Raw genomic sequence first — 17,117 nt, forward strand, 5'->3', positions numbered from 1 at the left:
GAGAGTACAGGGTCCGGGGCCCTTTGCTAAGGGCTGTCCGGTCCCTGTACAACCGGAGCAGGAGCTTAGTTCACATTGCCGACAGTAAATCAGACTTGTTTCCAGTGCATGTTGGACTCTGGCAGGGCTGCCCTTTGTCACTGGTTCTGTGGAGGAACCAGTTTGGGGACCACAGGATCTCATCTCTGCTTTTCGTAGATGACATTCTCCTGTTGGCTCCATCAAACTAGAGTTGTTTTTGGCGGCCTGTTTTAACTTTAGTTTTAGTCTAGTCTTTGTGTGAAGCTGTCATTTTAGTTTTTATTAGTTTTAGTCACGTTCATACTCTTTTTAGTCTAGTCTAGTTTTAGTCGACAAAAACTGATGACATTTTAGTCTCATTTTAGTCAGAATTATCCATTACTATTTTCATCTAGTTTTAGTCTATGAAAACTGATGACATTCTAGTCTAGTTTTAGTCAATGAAAATTGTATTTTAGTCTCTTTTTAGTAATGCAATTCTATTTAACCCAGTCAATATAGTATAAGTACCTAGTAGTACAGGACACAGGAAACAGAAATACTGCAAAATAATAATAATAACGCGACTAAACGTGACGAAATAACGTTATAACATTTCGTTTCGTCTCGTTTTGGTCAACGAAAATGAAGAGACATTTTGGCATAGTCTTTATTTTGTGAACCACATTTAGTCTCCTTTTTAGTTATAGTCATCGTCACACGACCAGCATTTTTGTTGCGTCTCGTCTCGTTTTCGTCACGCGATAAAGGTTCATTGACGATGATATTTAGTCATAATTTTCATTGATGAAAGCAACACTACATCAAACCAAGACCTTCAGCGTGTATTGGGGCGGTTTGCAGCCTAGTGTGAAGCAGCTGAGATGAGAATCAGCACCTCCATGTCTGAGGCCATGGTTCTCAGTCGGAAAAGGGTGGCTTGTTCCCTTCAGGTTGGTGGACAGCTCCTGCCTCAAGTGGAGGTGTTCAAGTATCTTGGTGTCTTGCTCACGAGTGAGGGAAGGATGGAACGGGAGACTGACAGGTGGATCGGTGCAGCTTCTGCAGTATTGCAGTTGATGTATTGGTCCGTCATGGTGAAGAAGGAGCTGAGCTGTAAGGTGAAGCTCTTGATTTACTGGTAGTTCCGACTCTCACCTGTGGTCATAAGCTTTGGATCATGACCAAAAGGGTAAGATCCCGGATACAGGTGGTCAAAATGAGCTTTCTCCGCAGGGTGGCTGGGCACACCGTTAGAGATAGGGTGAGGAGCTCAGTCACTCAGGAGCTCAGAGTAGAATCACTGCTCCTCCACATTGAGAGGAGCCAGGTGAGGTGGCTTGGGCATCTGTTTTGGATGCCTCCTGGGCTCCTTCCTAGGGAGGCATGTCCCAGGCATGTCCCACCGGGAGGAGACCCCGGGGAAGACCTAGGACACGCTGGAGGGTCTATGTCTCTCGGCTGGCCTGGGAACACCTTAGCATTCCCCCAGAGGAGCTGGAGGAAGTGTCTGGAGAGAGGGAAGTCTGGGCATCTCTGCTTAGAGTGCTACTGTATATCAGATATCTTCTAGCACTGCTTCGGACACATCACTTCTCACATACAATAATCCCAATCAGCTTCCTTCTCATTTGATTTTGTTTGCATATTCACTACTTACGTTTCACCTCTCCATTTCAGTTGACTAAATCAGGAAAAACATTTTTTATTTTAGGCATAAATCTCCTAGATCCTCATATCAAACTTTCTTCTTCTGTTTTCCTCTCTTTATTCTTGCTGTCCACTCCTGCATCTCGTATGTTTTTCATCACACATTGAGCCACCAAGGATCATCTGATCATATAATTTTATGTGTGCCATGCAGAAATACTGTAGTGTTCATCTTGAGCTATTTGCTAAATTATTATTTTATCCCCACCTTTTTCAGCTTCTCCTTTTCCTCATCTCCTTCAGTCACTTCTGTTGTGTGTAGCAGTCTTTGCAACTGCCTTGAATTCAAAGAATGGCCTTTATATAGTCTGCACTTTTAATCACTGATGTTCTTAAAAGTATTTTAGGCAAAAAATAAAAACTGCATTGTTATGTATAACAAGTAAAATTTTCCTTTCATCCCTCTGCTTTAGGTTTCCTCTTCTTATTGCTTTGACAAAGTTGACTTAGGAGATATACAGTAAATGATGGCTTGAATTCATTGCTTGTAAAGTAAAAGAAACTATAACAGACTTGTATTCACATGCAACAAAAAACAGACATAGGGCTCTATTTTCTTGCCAGCACAAAGCCAGCATAGCTTCAATCATAGTCTTTATGTAGTTTCCTTGAGTGCAAGTCTTTTTTGTTTTAGCATTAGTGTGTTTGGCATTTTCCTGTCATGAATGAATATGTTTACACTGAGGTGGGAGGCAAGATGGTGCTTAAGCCACGTTTATGCTGATTAGGCAGCACAGTGCATTTTCTGTGCCAAAATTACATTAGCATTAAGACCTGTTCAGACTACGTTTATCACAAATTCAGGTGCACTGCAATTTGCCTTACACCATTTAGGTTTGGAAGCGTGAGAACAGGTACCCACGTGTTTTAACAGCTACACCAACTTAAAATAAACCCTCAATTCCACAGGTGATCTGCCAGAATTTACTGTGAATAATTTATGTGTAAGAAATTAGAAAGGCTATTTTCAAATAACATAAGTAAACTAGTTCTCATTTTGTGGCTATAGATATGAATATAGTCAAACAAAGCTGGCCCGTGTCATGACACACCATCTGTCCTTATAGAAAACCGATCTCTCACCAAATTCAGGTGCTATAAATACACATAGGCATACAATACATGAAAGCAGCCATGATAAATAATAAAATAACTGAACAGACTGAAAAGTTGATGTGTTAATTTTAGAGAATACATTACACATTTAAAGAAAAACAAAGCAACTTGACCAGACATGGATGGAAGTTTAGGGAATCTGTGCTGAGACACACAGAGAAATGCTCTGGGGGAGTCCTGGCAAATATAAGGATCCACTGTTAGTCTCTATGTGTCAGTGTGTGTGTGTGTGTGTGCTGAGTGCTGAAGAACCTGGAGGTCTTGACAGACGGTTAACATCCACAGCAGAGTGAACTACCATCAGGAATGGTGCAGTACAACACACCTGAGGGTACCACAGGTCACCTGGTTACTGCTCATGTGTTCTTGAAAACGCCAAAACATTTTTTATAATTTATAATTTCAAGGCTAACATGAGGCTGAAGATTAGGGGAGTGGCTTTTCGCTTGAGGTTTCTGGACCAATAACTACCAGATCAATGCACCTACAGTAATGCCAAATTTCAGTAAAATAACATGTACCATATAGAAACCCAGGACAAAATCTGTCACAGCCTTGGGTGGAAGAAGGTGGCTTTTATTTTAATGGCCACTACAAATAACACATCTTTGGCATCAAATAAAGTGAGAGGGTAAAAAGTAAGACAGTCTCCCACAGACAGCCAGAGGAATGGTTCAATAAAGGTGCTAGGCACTTTACACCTAGCAGTTGTCAGTCTTATTAATATAAATACTCACAAGTAATCTGAACAAAAACTTATTCTGAAGACAAAAATGCCTTCAGGCTTATCAACCCTGCTCTGTAACATAGTAAATTCAGCTCCTTGTCATTCTTCTTCCCTTCTCCTGCTCCCCTTAGGTAATGTCTTCCACACCACAGTGCCAGAGAAGCTGAGTTTGGCCACAGCCTCAACCCACTGCCACTCACTGGGAGCTCAGCTGGCTACTGTCGGGCAGCTATACCTTGCCTGGCAAATTGGCCTGGACCAGTGTGACCCCGGCTGGCTGGCCGATGGCAGTGTACGCTACCCCATCAATGTCCCACGGAAGAACTGCGGCGGCGATGATCCTGGAGTGCGAACCGTCTATAGCAACCCCAACCGCACTGGCTTCCCGGACACCACAGCCCTGTTTGATGCCTACTGCTACAGAGGTACTGCAAACTCCATGGCGACAAACTTAATGTATCATTATTGTGGTAATTGCCATGGCAACAACAGTGTGGTCTGGCCTCACTTTCCATTCTTGTTTTTTTATTAGCATGAGATGTTTATGTCACACATAAAATAGGTGCGAAGAGACTGTGTGACATTTGTATCCCCTCTGGTAGATGTGAGGGCTTATATGTTGTGTGTAGTGAAGTCTACATGACAGAGAGAGAGAGAAAGAGGGAAGGGGGAAAGTGAAGTTGAAAGGGAGAGAGTAGGACATAAATAAGCCCAACTGGAGTTTGCAGTGCTTTTGTGTCTGACCTTGCTCTTTTATAATGCACCAAATGAGACAGGAATAAGATAGTTTCATCTTCACATTGGGCTGACTTTATACCACATTAGTCTGTTCACTGATTGCACGTTTCATAATACAGCAAACCTATGATTTTGCATCTAGAGGATATTTTTGTCTAGTGAGCTTGCATTGATTCTATTAGACTAGAGTGATGTGTGAACATTGTATTCCCACACAGAAAAAAAGGAAAGGACATTTTCATCTTTCACTATGTCAGCTTTTGAAATTTTCATTGAAGCAAAACATCTGCATAACCCAATCATTTTAAGTAAACAAAAACAGCATGGGAGCAGAGCAGCAGTGTATCTGTCAAAACAAATAGCTGATAGATGAATCGCTGTGCACCAGCAGTGTTGTGTGCATATTTGCATTAATATTTCAAACAAATGACTTTCTGATAGTTAAAAGTAGATAAAGATAATGTGTTTTGTTTATCAACATACAGCTGGTTCATGTAAATAATACTGTCAGTGCAGTCATAATAATAAAGCATGAATGCAATATATGTTTGGTTGTTCATTTAAAAATTATTAGATTTTTGTAACAAAAAAATCAGAGACATGTTATAAAACTTTGTCAGTCCAGCAGAGTGCAGCCTGCTCCTTATCTTGTTTTGGCAGAAATATTTGGTTTACTGCTGTTATGCAAGAGAAAAACCATATACTTGCTCTTTTGTGAAATGTGGTTTTTGTGTGTTGCAGCCCATCAACCAGCAGGGGTCCAGGCTGCACAGGCTTTGTACCAGACCATCAGACCAGCAGCAGAGGCTGTCTCCTCATTCACTGAAGCCCAGCGTAGCACCCCTTTTTTCAAGACCTCCACCTGGACTGGCCTGGTCAACTTGGACTACACAGGAGAGCACCCCTTTGCTGGAATCAGCAACTCCTCTGAGATCTCTGAAGAGTATGTAGTCATCCACTTGATGCCTGATATGGACTGGAATGAAAAGCAGGGTGGACCTAGAAGTGGCAGTCAGCAGGCCACTGATGACCCAAAAAGTAGCATCACCTTAGGCCTTTCTAACCTCGAAAGCCAGGAGGGCCAAGGAGGTTCAGCACATGAGGAAGAAGATGGCAGTTACTTTGGATCTGACACCCCAACATTATCTTCAATAGCTTCTTCCACTCCCCAGTCTCAGACCAGTAACAGTGTGCTGGCTCAGTTTGTCAAGACTCTGATGAGGCCTTTTAAGTACTGGACTAAAGGTGAGGAGGAAGAAGAGACAGAGGGACTTGTAGTGCCTGAGAGAAAAGCAGGAGAGAACCAGACACAGGGAGAAGCATCCAGCAGAAATCTGAGTGTACTCAAATTCAGTGAAAACAAGGGCAGCAGGGACAATGCTATCATGGACCACAGGAATGGTCATTTTTCCTTCAGGGCTCCTACCAGTGGACTACAGAGTCCAGAGGAAGGTCTGTCTGAGCAAGAGAAAGAGGTCATGCCACTGATTCAATTAGTGCCTGCAGTCCAAAACACAGAGCAAAGTGACACCAGCACCGAGCCAGGAGACCAAGCTGCCAGCACAGCTGTTTACAACTCTCCATCCACTGTTAACAGTAAGAGTCCAACAATCTTAGTTGACTTGTATTAGTTTTAAAGAACACATTAAATGGTTGAAGGATAAGGATAATCACCTTTATTTGGCCAAGTATGTTACACACAAGGAATTTGTTTCCAGTAAGGAACCGAACCGAGGCAGCCATCTGCAGCATCAACTCAATCAATGGCATTAACCATCAGGGGCAACTTGGGGGTTCAGTGTCTTGCCCAAGGACACTTTGACATGTGGAATGCAGACACCGAGATTCAAACCTTCAACCGTCCGATTGGGAGACAAATGCTCTACCCACTGAAAAGAAAAACAAGAAAAACAAAGCAACTTGATCATTAGCGGTTTGATTCCCGGTTTATCCAGTCAACATGCCCAGTTGCTCCCGGTGACAACACCGGTGTGTGAATGTGTGAGCGTTTGAGAGTGCGAATGGGTGAATGGCCAAAGTAGTGTGAAAGTGCTTTGAGTGTGCTGTAAAGCATAGAAAAGTGCTATACAAGTATAAGACCATTTACTGTTAGTCTCTGAGTGTGTGTGTGCTGAGTGCTGAAGAACCTGGAGGCCCTGTCAGATGGTTAACATCCACACCAGAGTGAACTAGCCTCAGGAATGATGCGATACAACACACCTGAGGGTACAAAAAGTCACCTGGTTACTGTTGTCAACTCATGTGTTCTTGAAAACCCCACATTGCTTTTTCTGGTTTATAATTTCAAGGCTAAGATTAGACTGAAGATTAGAGAAGTGGCTTTTCTGGACCAGTAACTACCGGAGCAGGGCACCTACAGTAATGCCAAATTACAGCTCAGTAAAAAACATGTACCATATAGAAACCAAAGACAATGCCTGTCATGGCCAGAGTGGAAGAAGGCAGCATTTATTTTAATGGCCACTACAAATAATGCTTCCTTGGCATCAAATAAAGGGAGAGGGTAAAAAGTAAGAGTAACAGTCTCCCACAGACAGCCAGAGGAATGGTTCAATAAAGGTGCTAGGCTCTTTTCACCTAGCAATTGTCAGGTTTATTAATATAAATACTCACTGCTGTGCTACGTGAAATCCGATGCCCCCCCACCCCTCGAGATATCAATGAAAATCAAAGCTTTATTCCACATGCATTATTCACAGCCCTATCCAATTAAGGCTGAGGCTGCGCTGTGCTGTTTTTCACTCCCCCCTCTGTCTACAGCATGTCTCTAACAGCCAGGCCTCGGCTCTCTCAAGGTAGCAAGGTAGGCGGTAATGATCACTAACAGCAAAGAGCAAGAGGGGGATGCATAGACAAAGGAAAGGAAAGATGGAGGCAGGGTCATTTTCTTTAATGTTGCCATGATAGAAAAATGCCCAACTGATATCTCTTCTTAAACTAGCATCAGTGAGATGAATTAACACCGCAGGCAATCTCTTTGATCTCCTTAGTAATCAATGGTGTCATGCTGCCTCTATGATTGAGAGGAATGCAAAGCTTTGCAGTGCAACAGTACATCTAACATAGAATTTAAATCTGAATCAGTAATGAATCTATTTTTGAAATTTGAAGATCTCTGAATATAAAGCAATAGCTTCTGTTACTCTCCCTACAAATCAACATTTTATTGAATGAAGTGTTATTTTCTTAAGCTCCTATAGTGTAGTCAGCTCCCTCCAGTTAAAGTACATTTTAATAAGCTCCATATGTTAGCCTGGTTCCTCAACCCCAGAGACCAAATTTATGTGAGAGAAGACAGTGGGGTCTTTATGTTGACACTCAGTGTAGGTATATGCTCCTTATATGAGTCACACGGCTTTGCACTAACTCCTCAATCATTTTTATTAGACACCATTATTGCAGATGGGCTGAGGGGCATTGGTGCCACTTTCATCTCTCTCTTTCTCTGTCTGTCTCATTGTCAGTCTCCATTTTATTGTAATATCATGTCTGCCTAAGAGATTCTCTTAACCTGTTTACTCCATTGAAGGGGAGTCAACATGTCAGAAGCACTGACACTGGAAGCACATAATTACTGTCTCAATAGGGTTAATCATAAGGATGTTCTGCAGTTTTTTGGTGTTGAGTTTTGGTTTTTCCACCAAGCCTTGCACCAAACAGATTCACGGGGGCAGAGCTGAACTCTAGCCATGCTCTAAATAACCCCATGAAATCAGCCAAACCTTTGTCTAATTTTCTCATTTTATTTATTACATAGGTCATTGCATAGATGATCACACTAGATTAATCTGTTTAGTTATGTAAATTAGCTACTTGGATTAGTAATAGGTTAATTACGCTGGTCTACATGGCTGTAATGGAAAGCCTCACCTAGGCATAAAGCAATATCTGACCTTCTGGATAATTTACATATATTTTAATATTTTATTCATGGACATATTTGTGTATGTTCTCCCTCTCATGGTAATTTGTTGTGCTGGATTGTGTTTCACAGCACTGCTGTATTGCTGTACTTGTCAGACATGTTAACTGAGCTGAGGACAGCCAAACCAAGCTGAGCGATGATGACGTTAGCGACACTAGACAGGCCTCTTGTAGCACGACTGTACTGCTGCCCTCAAAAAAACACACACCAGCAGCGACTCACACATGCAGACAGGATAAATTATTGATGGTGTAGAGAGTGTGGTTTAAAGCCATAAGCTGATAAGGTACAGTGGACCACATCATCTAAATAAACAGGAGCTTGTTGTGAAGCAATTCATTTGCTTATATTGTAGTGCTGAAAGTGCTCCTGTGTTTTTCTACATGGCTTCTTTCACCACAGGCAAGTGCACTCCAGCAGGAGGTTGTTTTGGGTAAAATAATCCTCAGGAAAAAGAAAATGGGGTCAGAGAAGAGAAGTGTGAAATTACTGTGTATACATCCCTCCATCCTTTTTGGTGTGTGTGTTTGTGTGTGTTTATGGGCTTTCACAAGGAATGGTCTCCATCTTTGTCCTTAAACTCCAGCAACTATAGTAGCTACACTGATCAGCTCCAGTGGTGAAGGAAGAAGCCCACAATATCCAGTTTACAGTTAATTACAGTAAAGTGCTGCTTTCCCTTTACTTCAAAAAACATCCAAGAAAGTTGAGTTTACTGTAGCTCCCAGTTCCATTTTAATGTTTTACCCCCTATTGAATCAGCTCCATAACCATCTGAGAAACAATCACAAAAGATGCTTTCTTGTTTTTTTGTGAAGTTTCGGCACACTTTCTACATGAGTTGGTTAACTTATCACTGTTTTCAGTGTAGGCACAGAAAAAAAGCATATGCAATAAAAACAAATGACACAGTCCACAACTGACTGAAACTAAAAGCAGTCAATACCCATGGAAACAAGGCTTAAGTTTTAATTGCTAATTCTACATCTATAAAATTAAACCCACGCCCTCCCCTTATAATGGAATTATATTAATCAGTCTCTTCTGTCTCTTTGTTCCCTGTAGAAATCAGTGCATCAAGATCACCACCTGGTGAACCTGTCAACATTTCCAGTCCTCTGGGTTCCAGAGAAGGCATTTCCTTTGATCCTGCCCCAGTCAGTCCCTTTCCATGGGCCATCAAGTCCTGGCAAGGCTCCAAACTAGGCCCCACTGGAAATGTGGCTAATATGGCTAAACATCCCACCTGGGAATCTATGGAAGCCAAAGCAGGGCCCCTCATGGTGATGACCTTGCCCACCTTCCTGCAACAGGGAAACCCAGAAAACTATTCAGGTGAGGGGAAGGACCATGATGGAGAAGATGATATTACTCCATTAGCTACTAGAGCTGATTCAGGGAAGGAGAGTGAGATTGATGGGAGCGGCACAGGGAATAGCTTTCCTGGTGTGTTTGGGTTCAAAGTCAATAACTTGGGCAGCAGCAGTGTCAAACCAAATCCAGAAACAAAGTCTTCACTCAGCCAGAGTGATCTTATGACTGCGGCCAAGCACACCATTCTGTCCCAGTGGCAGCACGTGGAGCAGCCTCCCCCCCCACCTCAGGGCTCCCAGAAGTCAGACACAGCAGAGGAGGCCAGGGAAGAGATCCTCTACACCCACCAGCCTACTGACAGCTTCTCCTCATCTTCCTCAACCAGAGGAGAAAGTAGTTCAAATTCAGGTTTCACTCCTGTTTTTATGAAGCACAATAAAGGCATGAGCAGAAAGGAGGTGGTGACCCCCACACCTGAAGCATCAATGGAGGTGCTGGCAACGGCTGAGGTGAACACAGAACTTCTGACGAACAGAGACACACAAAGTGCATTTCCAGTCAACACAGTGGCCACCACACAGAATTCGTCAGGCAGCTTCTCCACATCTGTTCCCATTTCATGGGTTCAGGAAGAGCAGGGGAAAACAACAAGCACACCAACCCTGCAGGAGGACGGAGCCACTCCAGCACCAGGTGAGGGACCTCAAATGACTACAGGTGTCATTCAGTTGACCACCCTTGTGTCAGGCTCCAAAGTCGACACCACAGAAATGGAATCCAAATCTGCAGTGCCTGAGTCCTTCATGGTAGGAAGTCGTTGGACACCTTTTGAAGCCATAAGCTCAAAACCAGAGGAACACAAAACTCGGATGACAACAGACAACAACGACACAGACAACCCTTTTGACATCCTTGTTCCCAGCTGGGCCTTCGGGCTCATCTCATCAGGTACGTAAGTCCCTCTGTGTTCCCAGTGAATGAACTGCACTGTTATTATCTGCATGATTATGAGTGATTATCTCATCAGTAGTGATTTATTCCATTATCTGTCAGAGCCAGAGACATCAATCATGTCATCGCCATCGCTGAGGTGATGGATATTACACTGTTAAATTTGACACCTGATTTTGATTTAGCTTTAGTGATGAAAATGTATATTAGTTTTTTACTTTAATCTTTTTTTTTCTATTATTTTATACATTATTTTTAAATATTTTGTTTTATTATAGACATAAAGACCAAAGACATTTTATGTCTACTTCATTTCTTGCATTTTTAATATTTATACAATGTACAATTGCCATGACTACAAGTGTTGTACTCATCTGTCATGATAGCTGAGAAGGCTGTTTATTTGTTCACACACACACTGTCCATGCAACTGAGCTCTGCAGAGCAGTGAGTGATTCTGAAGTTGTCCCCTCACATTTTGACTAAAATCCTGTTCACTGAGTTCAGCTAGAGAGGAGAAGCTAAATTGTAAGATAACACTACATAATATTTCTATAATGAACATCTAGAGGAAGATTTAGCTGGCTGACTGTCATGCTTATTCATTTTTACAGCTACACATGTCCAACTGAAAGTAATGTTAACATTACATTAACAGCAATTAATGTCACAAATGATTTTAACTTTTGATTAATGTCAGTGTGCTGTCAGTATTTTCATAGTTTGTCTCAGCAGCTTTGTATCTTCTTCTGGGAACCAGTAATCAGAAGACAGGCAAAGCATTACTGAATGTAAGACACTTCTTATTAACAACAGTGCAGCAGGTCAAATAGCCAGTTCAAGTCTACATCTTCCCTCTCACTGCTGCTCTGGCTTACATCATGCATTCTTAATTTAGCCGTGTTCTTTATTTTTCTCCTCACATCTTCTTTCTTTTCTTCTCCCTCTCCCCCAATTTGGTACAACAAGTACTCCACATGGCGAGGCGGTCCACTGAGGTGAGACCAACTAGGTCTTAGTGAAGTAATTAGCAGGTCAGAGTGAGTGCTATTAGGTGAACTTAGAAGAGAGCAGAGATCCTTGTCCCAAACAAATCAATGTCTACACAAACTACAAGATGAGACTCATAATTGACTGTGATCTAGACTCCTTTCTCATTTTCTAGTTTGTTCATGTTCATTCGCTCTCTCTGTCATGTTTGGCTCAACCTTCTTCTCTGACACTCTGTCCCTGACGTTGTTGTTCGCAATAATTGTCTTTATGCTGTTTGTCTCAGCTCACTCACATTGATTTCTTTTCATAGTTAATGGACCTGCTACCGTGGCAAAAAACCACATAGTAACTTACACACTCTGTATTCTTGAGGCTACTTGTTCCTTCCTTGTCTAAATTTGCCAAACAAAATGTTTTTGCTTAATGTTTAATATGTGTCTCTGGGGGATTACTATTGATTGATTACTATTACTATTATTATAAGTATTTATTGTGTGCTTCTGCTCACCTAATGCCACTGATTCATCCTTTGAAAATGATGATATGGTTCATTAGTGATCCTGCTCATTGTGCTCAGTGCATTTTAAAAACCTTTATGTACTCACATGGAGGGGTCAGAGCTGTTAGGAATTTGGTATTGTAGCTGCATTTACATGCAACCTTTTATAGCCTATTTGAAATACATTTTCCCCCATTCAGACTGCCATTTTATCCTGTCAAAGGAAATGGTTTTATAATGCATTTCACAGAGTAATATTTGTCATGGAAAGCACAGTGGTGCACTGGTTAGTACAGTTGCCTCACAGCAAGAATGGCCTTGGTTCGAACCTGCCAACCAACTTGGGCCTTTCTGTGTGGAGAGGGTTTCCTCCAGGTGCTCCACCTTCTTCCTTCAGTTCAAAGATAAGCAGGTTAGGGTTAATTAGAGACAGTAAAACTGTCCATAAGTGTGACTGTGCATGGATGTTGGTCTCTGTGGCTACACTGAAATTACAGGCCTTAAGGTTTAATTCCAATTTTTTTGTCAGATCAGACCTTTTTACATTACACAAAAAGGTCCCACCTCACCTCATAGCCTTTGTCAGCCTTATAATTGACTGGTGATCTGTCCTGGGTGTACCCCCCTTGTCTCACCCAGTGTCAGCTGGACTCAGCTCCAACCCCACTGCAGCTCTTTACAAGACAAGTGGTTTATAATTTAAAACTGCTTCTAATTACTGTATGTTTTGGAATAGTTATACTCGTTCTTTACCTGCTTGCTCACTGGACTTGTGTGATGATCTTTTCTAGTGTATGATGTAAAGCAAAATCAACACAAATTTGCTTTATGTGGTGTATCCATTATTTTTCACATTTCTATTTGACCATCATCCTGCCATGTAGTCAGTGTCGGAATACTTCTGTGGTCGTTGAGGTCTGATGTGCACTAAATTACTTCAGGCAAATTATCCCAATGTTTATTTATTATTGCAATAATTCTAAGCAGTTCAATAATTTGCAAGGCAATTCAACAGTCTGAAAGATAGGGAACAGAATCACTACCCCTGCAGAGAAATAAATAAAAGTATTAGATAAGAGAATTGTCAAAGAGTCAGTCAGTCATTTTTGGTCATACAGTACAGTCAGTCAGAGTCCAGAGTCAGGTCGGTTCCTCTCCCAGCTGGGTTCTTGCTTTTCGTCTTTCTTCCCGAACGCACACACTACACTACTGCCGCATCATTCTCCTGTCCATTCTACCTCTCTTTATTCACAGCTCCTTTCGGGTCTTATGTCAATTCCCGAACTTAGCTTCCTGTCTTCACTTTTAAGAGGAAACACCCTGAGATGTACAGGAAAAAGGAAACAGATGGGTCACCTCCATAAAATTCTCATTTCTACACACAGACAATTCTCTGGCCTCTTTAAAACACAAAAGATCAGAAAGGCACCAGGCCCAGATGGTGTGACCCCCTCCTGCTTGAAAGTGTGCGCTGATCAGCTGGCCCCCATCTTCACACTTATCTTCAACAAGTCACTGGAGCTGTGTCCCTTCAAACATTCCACCATCATTCCAGTCCCCAAGAAAACCTCCATCATTGGACTGAACAACTACAGACCTGTTGCCCTGACATCTGTAGTTATGAAGTCCTTTGAAAGATTGGTGTTGGCCCACCTGAAGGACACCGTAGACCCCCTGCTAGACCCTCTGCAGTTCGCCTACCAGGCAAACAGGTCAATGGACGATGCAGTGAACACGGCACTGCATTAAATCCTGTAACACCTTGACTCCCCAGGTATCACATCTAGCACCCGGACAATAAGCACAGGTGTCCCCTAAGGATGTGTGCTCTCCCCTCTGCTGTTTTCACTCTACACCAATGACTGCATCTCGAAGGACCCCTCTGTCAAGCTCCTAAAGTTTGCAGGTGACACAACGGTCATTGGTCTCATCCGAGACAATGACAAGTCAGCCTGGAGCTGAACACGCTCAAAACAGTGGAGATGACAGTGGACTTCAGGAAGAGCCCTCCCACCTTACCCCCACTTACCATACTTGGCAACACTGTATCAGCAGTAAAGTCCTTCAAGTACCTGGGCTCCACTATCTCCCAGGACATGAAATGGGTGTCCAACATCAGGACCATCACCAAGAAGGCACGGCAGAGGATGCACTTCCTGTGCCAGCTCAGGAAGCTCGACCTGCCCCAGGAGCTGCTGATACAGTTCTACAGCGGGATCATCCCCCCGTCGCCCCTGATGGTTGGAGCCATTGGTTGAGTTGGCCCCGCAGATGGCTGCCATTGGTTCTGTACCAGAAATATATACCTTGTGTGTACCATACTTGGCCAATAAAGGTGATTATCCTTAAGTTCCTGGGCTCCACTATCTCCCAGGACCTGAAGTGGGCATCCAACATCAGGACCATCATCAAGAAGGCACAGCAGAGGATGTACTTCCTGCCCCAGGAGCTGCTGATACAGTTCTACAGAGGAATCATCAAGTCCTTTCTCTGCACCTCCATCACTGTCTGGTTTGGCTCAGCAACCAAACAGGACAAGTACAGACTTCAACAGACAGTCAGGACTGCCGAAAAGGTCATTGGTGTGAGCCTGCCCTCCATGGAGGACCTGTACATCTCATGGGTCAAAAGGAGGGTGGAGAGGATCACTGCAGACCCCTCACACCCTGGACATAATCTGTTTGAACTCCTCCCCACTGGACAGCGTTACAGGTCGCTGTGCACCAAGACAACCAGGCACAGGGACAGTTTCTTCCCCCAGGCCATCACTCTTAACACTTAACCAATGACAGTATGACTGGACAATAACCCTAAGTGCAATACCTGTAAATATACATTGTACAAATTATACAGACTCTAGTTTTAAGTACTCTATCCCTTATTCCTATTTATCTCATTTCAACGAACATTCCTTTGTTGTCTGCATTGTTTACTGTCTGTTTATACTGCTTATTCTGCATTGTTTGCACTGTTTGTTGCTGTTAATACTGCTTATTTTGTTATATTATACAGCCTTATGCTGGTTTACTGTTTGCACATTGAGAGCTGATGTACCAGAGTCAAATTTCTCGTGTGTCCGTCACACCTGGCCAATAAAGCTGATTCTGATTCTGAATAAAAGGTCAAAGCCTGCCGAATTATATAAGCATTGTCCAGCCCACCCCAAGCCCTGTACTCTCTGGCATATTACATTTTAACTTGTATCCTGTTTGTTTTTAACAAATTGATTACATTTAAGAAGACATTTCTTATTTAATAGTGGCTTAAGGACACTTCCTTTCTTCATACTGAATGGTAGTCTGCATACTGACAGTATCATCCTACTGTTCAGTACATACCAAGAAAACAGTCATGATAAGAGTGATTGTTTGTCTTTCTTAGTATTTCTGATCTGGTAACATTTGAATGGATTGAGTGGCCCTGGTCTAGCTGAGTGATTAAAAACATGAGGTTCGCTCTGTGTGGCCTTTAGTAGTTGTCAGTTATAGTACAGAGAAAATTACAGTGGTTGCCTGCCCATTACAGCAGAGCGATAGAGACAGAGAGGAGGGAAAGGGCAGGAGGACAGACAGCTCAGGGAAGGAGGAATACAGGGAGAGAGGTGAGTGTGTCTCCTTCAGTGCCGTGGGTAGGAGTACGTAAACCTGTTTAATCAATGATCAGCGACTACACTAACACATTCCCATGGGCCTCCAGAGAGCACATTGTTCCTCCTCATTTGTTTTGTTTCATTTCTTCTTTCTTTCTTTACATTTCTGTTTTCCTTTGCCATATTCATTGTGTGTTATCAGAGTAGTCTCAGCCCCTCTGTGTCCTGTTTAGCCATATATCATGGTGATAAGACACTGGTAAATAATTCCACATTGAGTTTTTCCAGTTCCCCATTACTTAGGCCTCCGGAGAAGCCCACACAGATGGGTGGACATACACACACATAAAAAAATTAAATATACAGTATACCAGTATGCCAAGCTTACTCAGTAGCAAATCCTCCATCCCACATGTCACACCATCACATACATACCCCCCAAACACACACACAAAATATGTCTTAATCCTTCACTGTGAGCACTGTGAGAAAATAAAAACATTTCATTTTATTTATTTTTTAAGCTCATTACTCATACCTTTACTTCCATATTGTACCAATAGCATTTATTCAAGTTTGTAACACCATAAAACTTAAAAACTTACAAAAGTGGTTTCCATTCCAGTGAGTGTGGAAATTTACCGAATGCTTGAGAGTGCTGGCGCCCAGCTGTTTGGGGTGATGAAGTAAGGCGAGTGGATACAATAATGTTGACTGTCTGTCCAGCCTTTAAATTACCACTGCCAGTCTGGCACTCTGGCAAACAGGCAGCTGGATGCCTCTGAGTTATAGCCATCTTGACTAAAGCCTCGTGTCTGACTCAAGATGGATCAAACCTCTTGCAACATCAATAACGCAGCAGGCAGCCCTCAACCAAATTAGAGTGTTCACTTTGGAGGAGAAGAGCCAGTTGGTTGAAATGTGTGTCTGTGTGTTTGGGGATGTTTGAGGGAAAGAAGGAGATAAATAGGGACAGGGACAGCCTGAGGTGGCATTATCAGCATGGATATGTGGATAGATGTTCAGTTTGTCTGCTGGCTGTTGGAATCCTTGGATAACCCTTCTGAAACAGCAAGAGGGCAAATTCTTGATGTTGCAACAGTCTATTGATTTTCCTGCCTCTTCCTCCCCATGTTTCCCATCTTTTTTACTCTATCCTCCTTTCTCTCTCTCCTCAATCTCTGCTTTACTGTTTTTCTTCCGTTTCCCTTGGTCCCTATCTTCCTTGCTTTATGTCTCTTATTACTACTCTGGTCATTGTTATGACTCTCCCTGGCATAATGTTTTGATAGCCTCTTGGACTCCTCAGTGTGGTACAACACAAGGCAGTCAATTGCTAAAGATATCTGTCCCCTCTACAATCCTCAGCCTCAGCAGGATCCTTGCCAATGCCTTTTAAAAAAAGAGCCAAGGCCTAATCTGTCATCCTTCTATCTGCTTCTGGTGTCCGAGTTTCTCTTATTCTTTTCATGGTTTATCACCACCAATTTTTCTCTATCAAATGTTGCTGCTGAATCGAATCCTGTGCTATTGG

General features: G+C 42.6%; 1 protein-coding gene across 5 annotated transcripts in view; it reads left to right on the forward strand.

Moving 5' to 3' along the window:
• The window catches only part of ncanb (neurocan b), a 193,811-nt gene that overhangs the window by 70,996 nt on the left and 105,698 nt on the right, over nucleotides 1-17,117 (forward strand). For all 5 annotated transcript variants that reach the window (XM_020612265.1, XM_020612264.1, XM_020612267.1 and 2 more), the window contains exons 7-9: nucleotides 3,685-3,978; nucleotides 5,033-5,887; nucleotides 9,303-10,499. In XM_020612265.1, coding sequence (XP_020467921.1) covers nucleotides 3,685-3,978; nucleotides 5,033-5,887; nucleotides 9,303-10,499 — 2,346 coding nt within the window. The remainder of the gene's footprint in view (nucleotides 1-3,684; nucleotides 3,979-5,032; nucleotides 5,888-9,302; nucleotides 10,500-17,117) is intronic.

Source organism: Monopterus albus, unplaced genomic scaffold, assembly GCF_001952655.1.
Source record: "Monopterus albus unplaced genomic scaffold, M_albus_1.0 scaffold122.1, whole genome shotgun sequence".
NCBI lineage: Eukaryota > Metazoa > Chordata > Actinopteri > Synbranchiformes > Synbranchidae > Monopterus > Monopterus albus.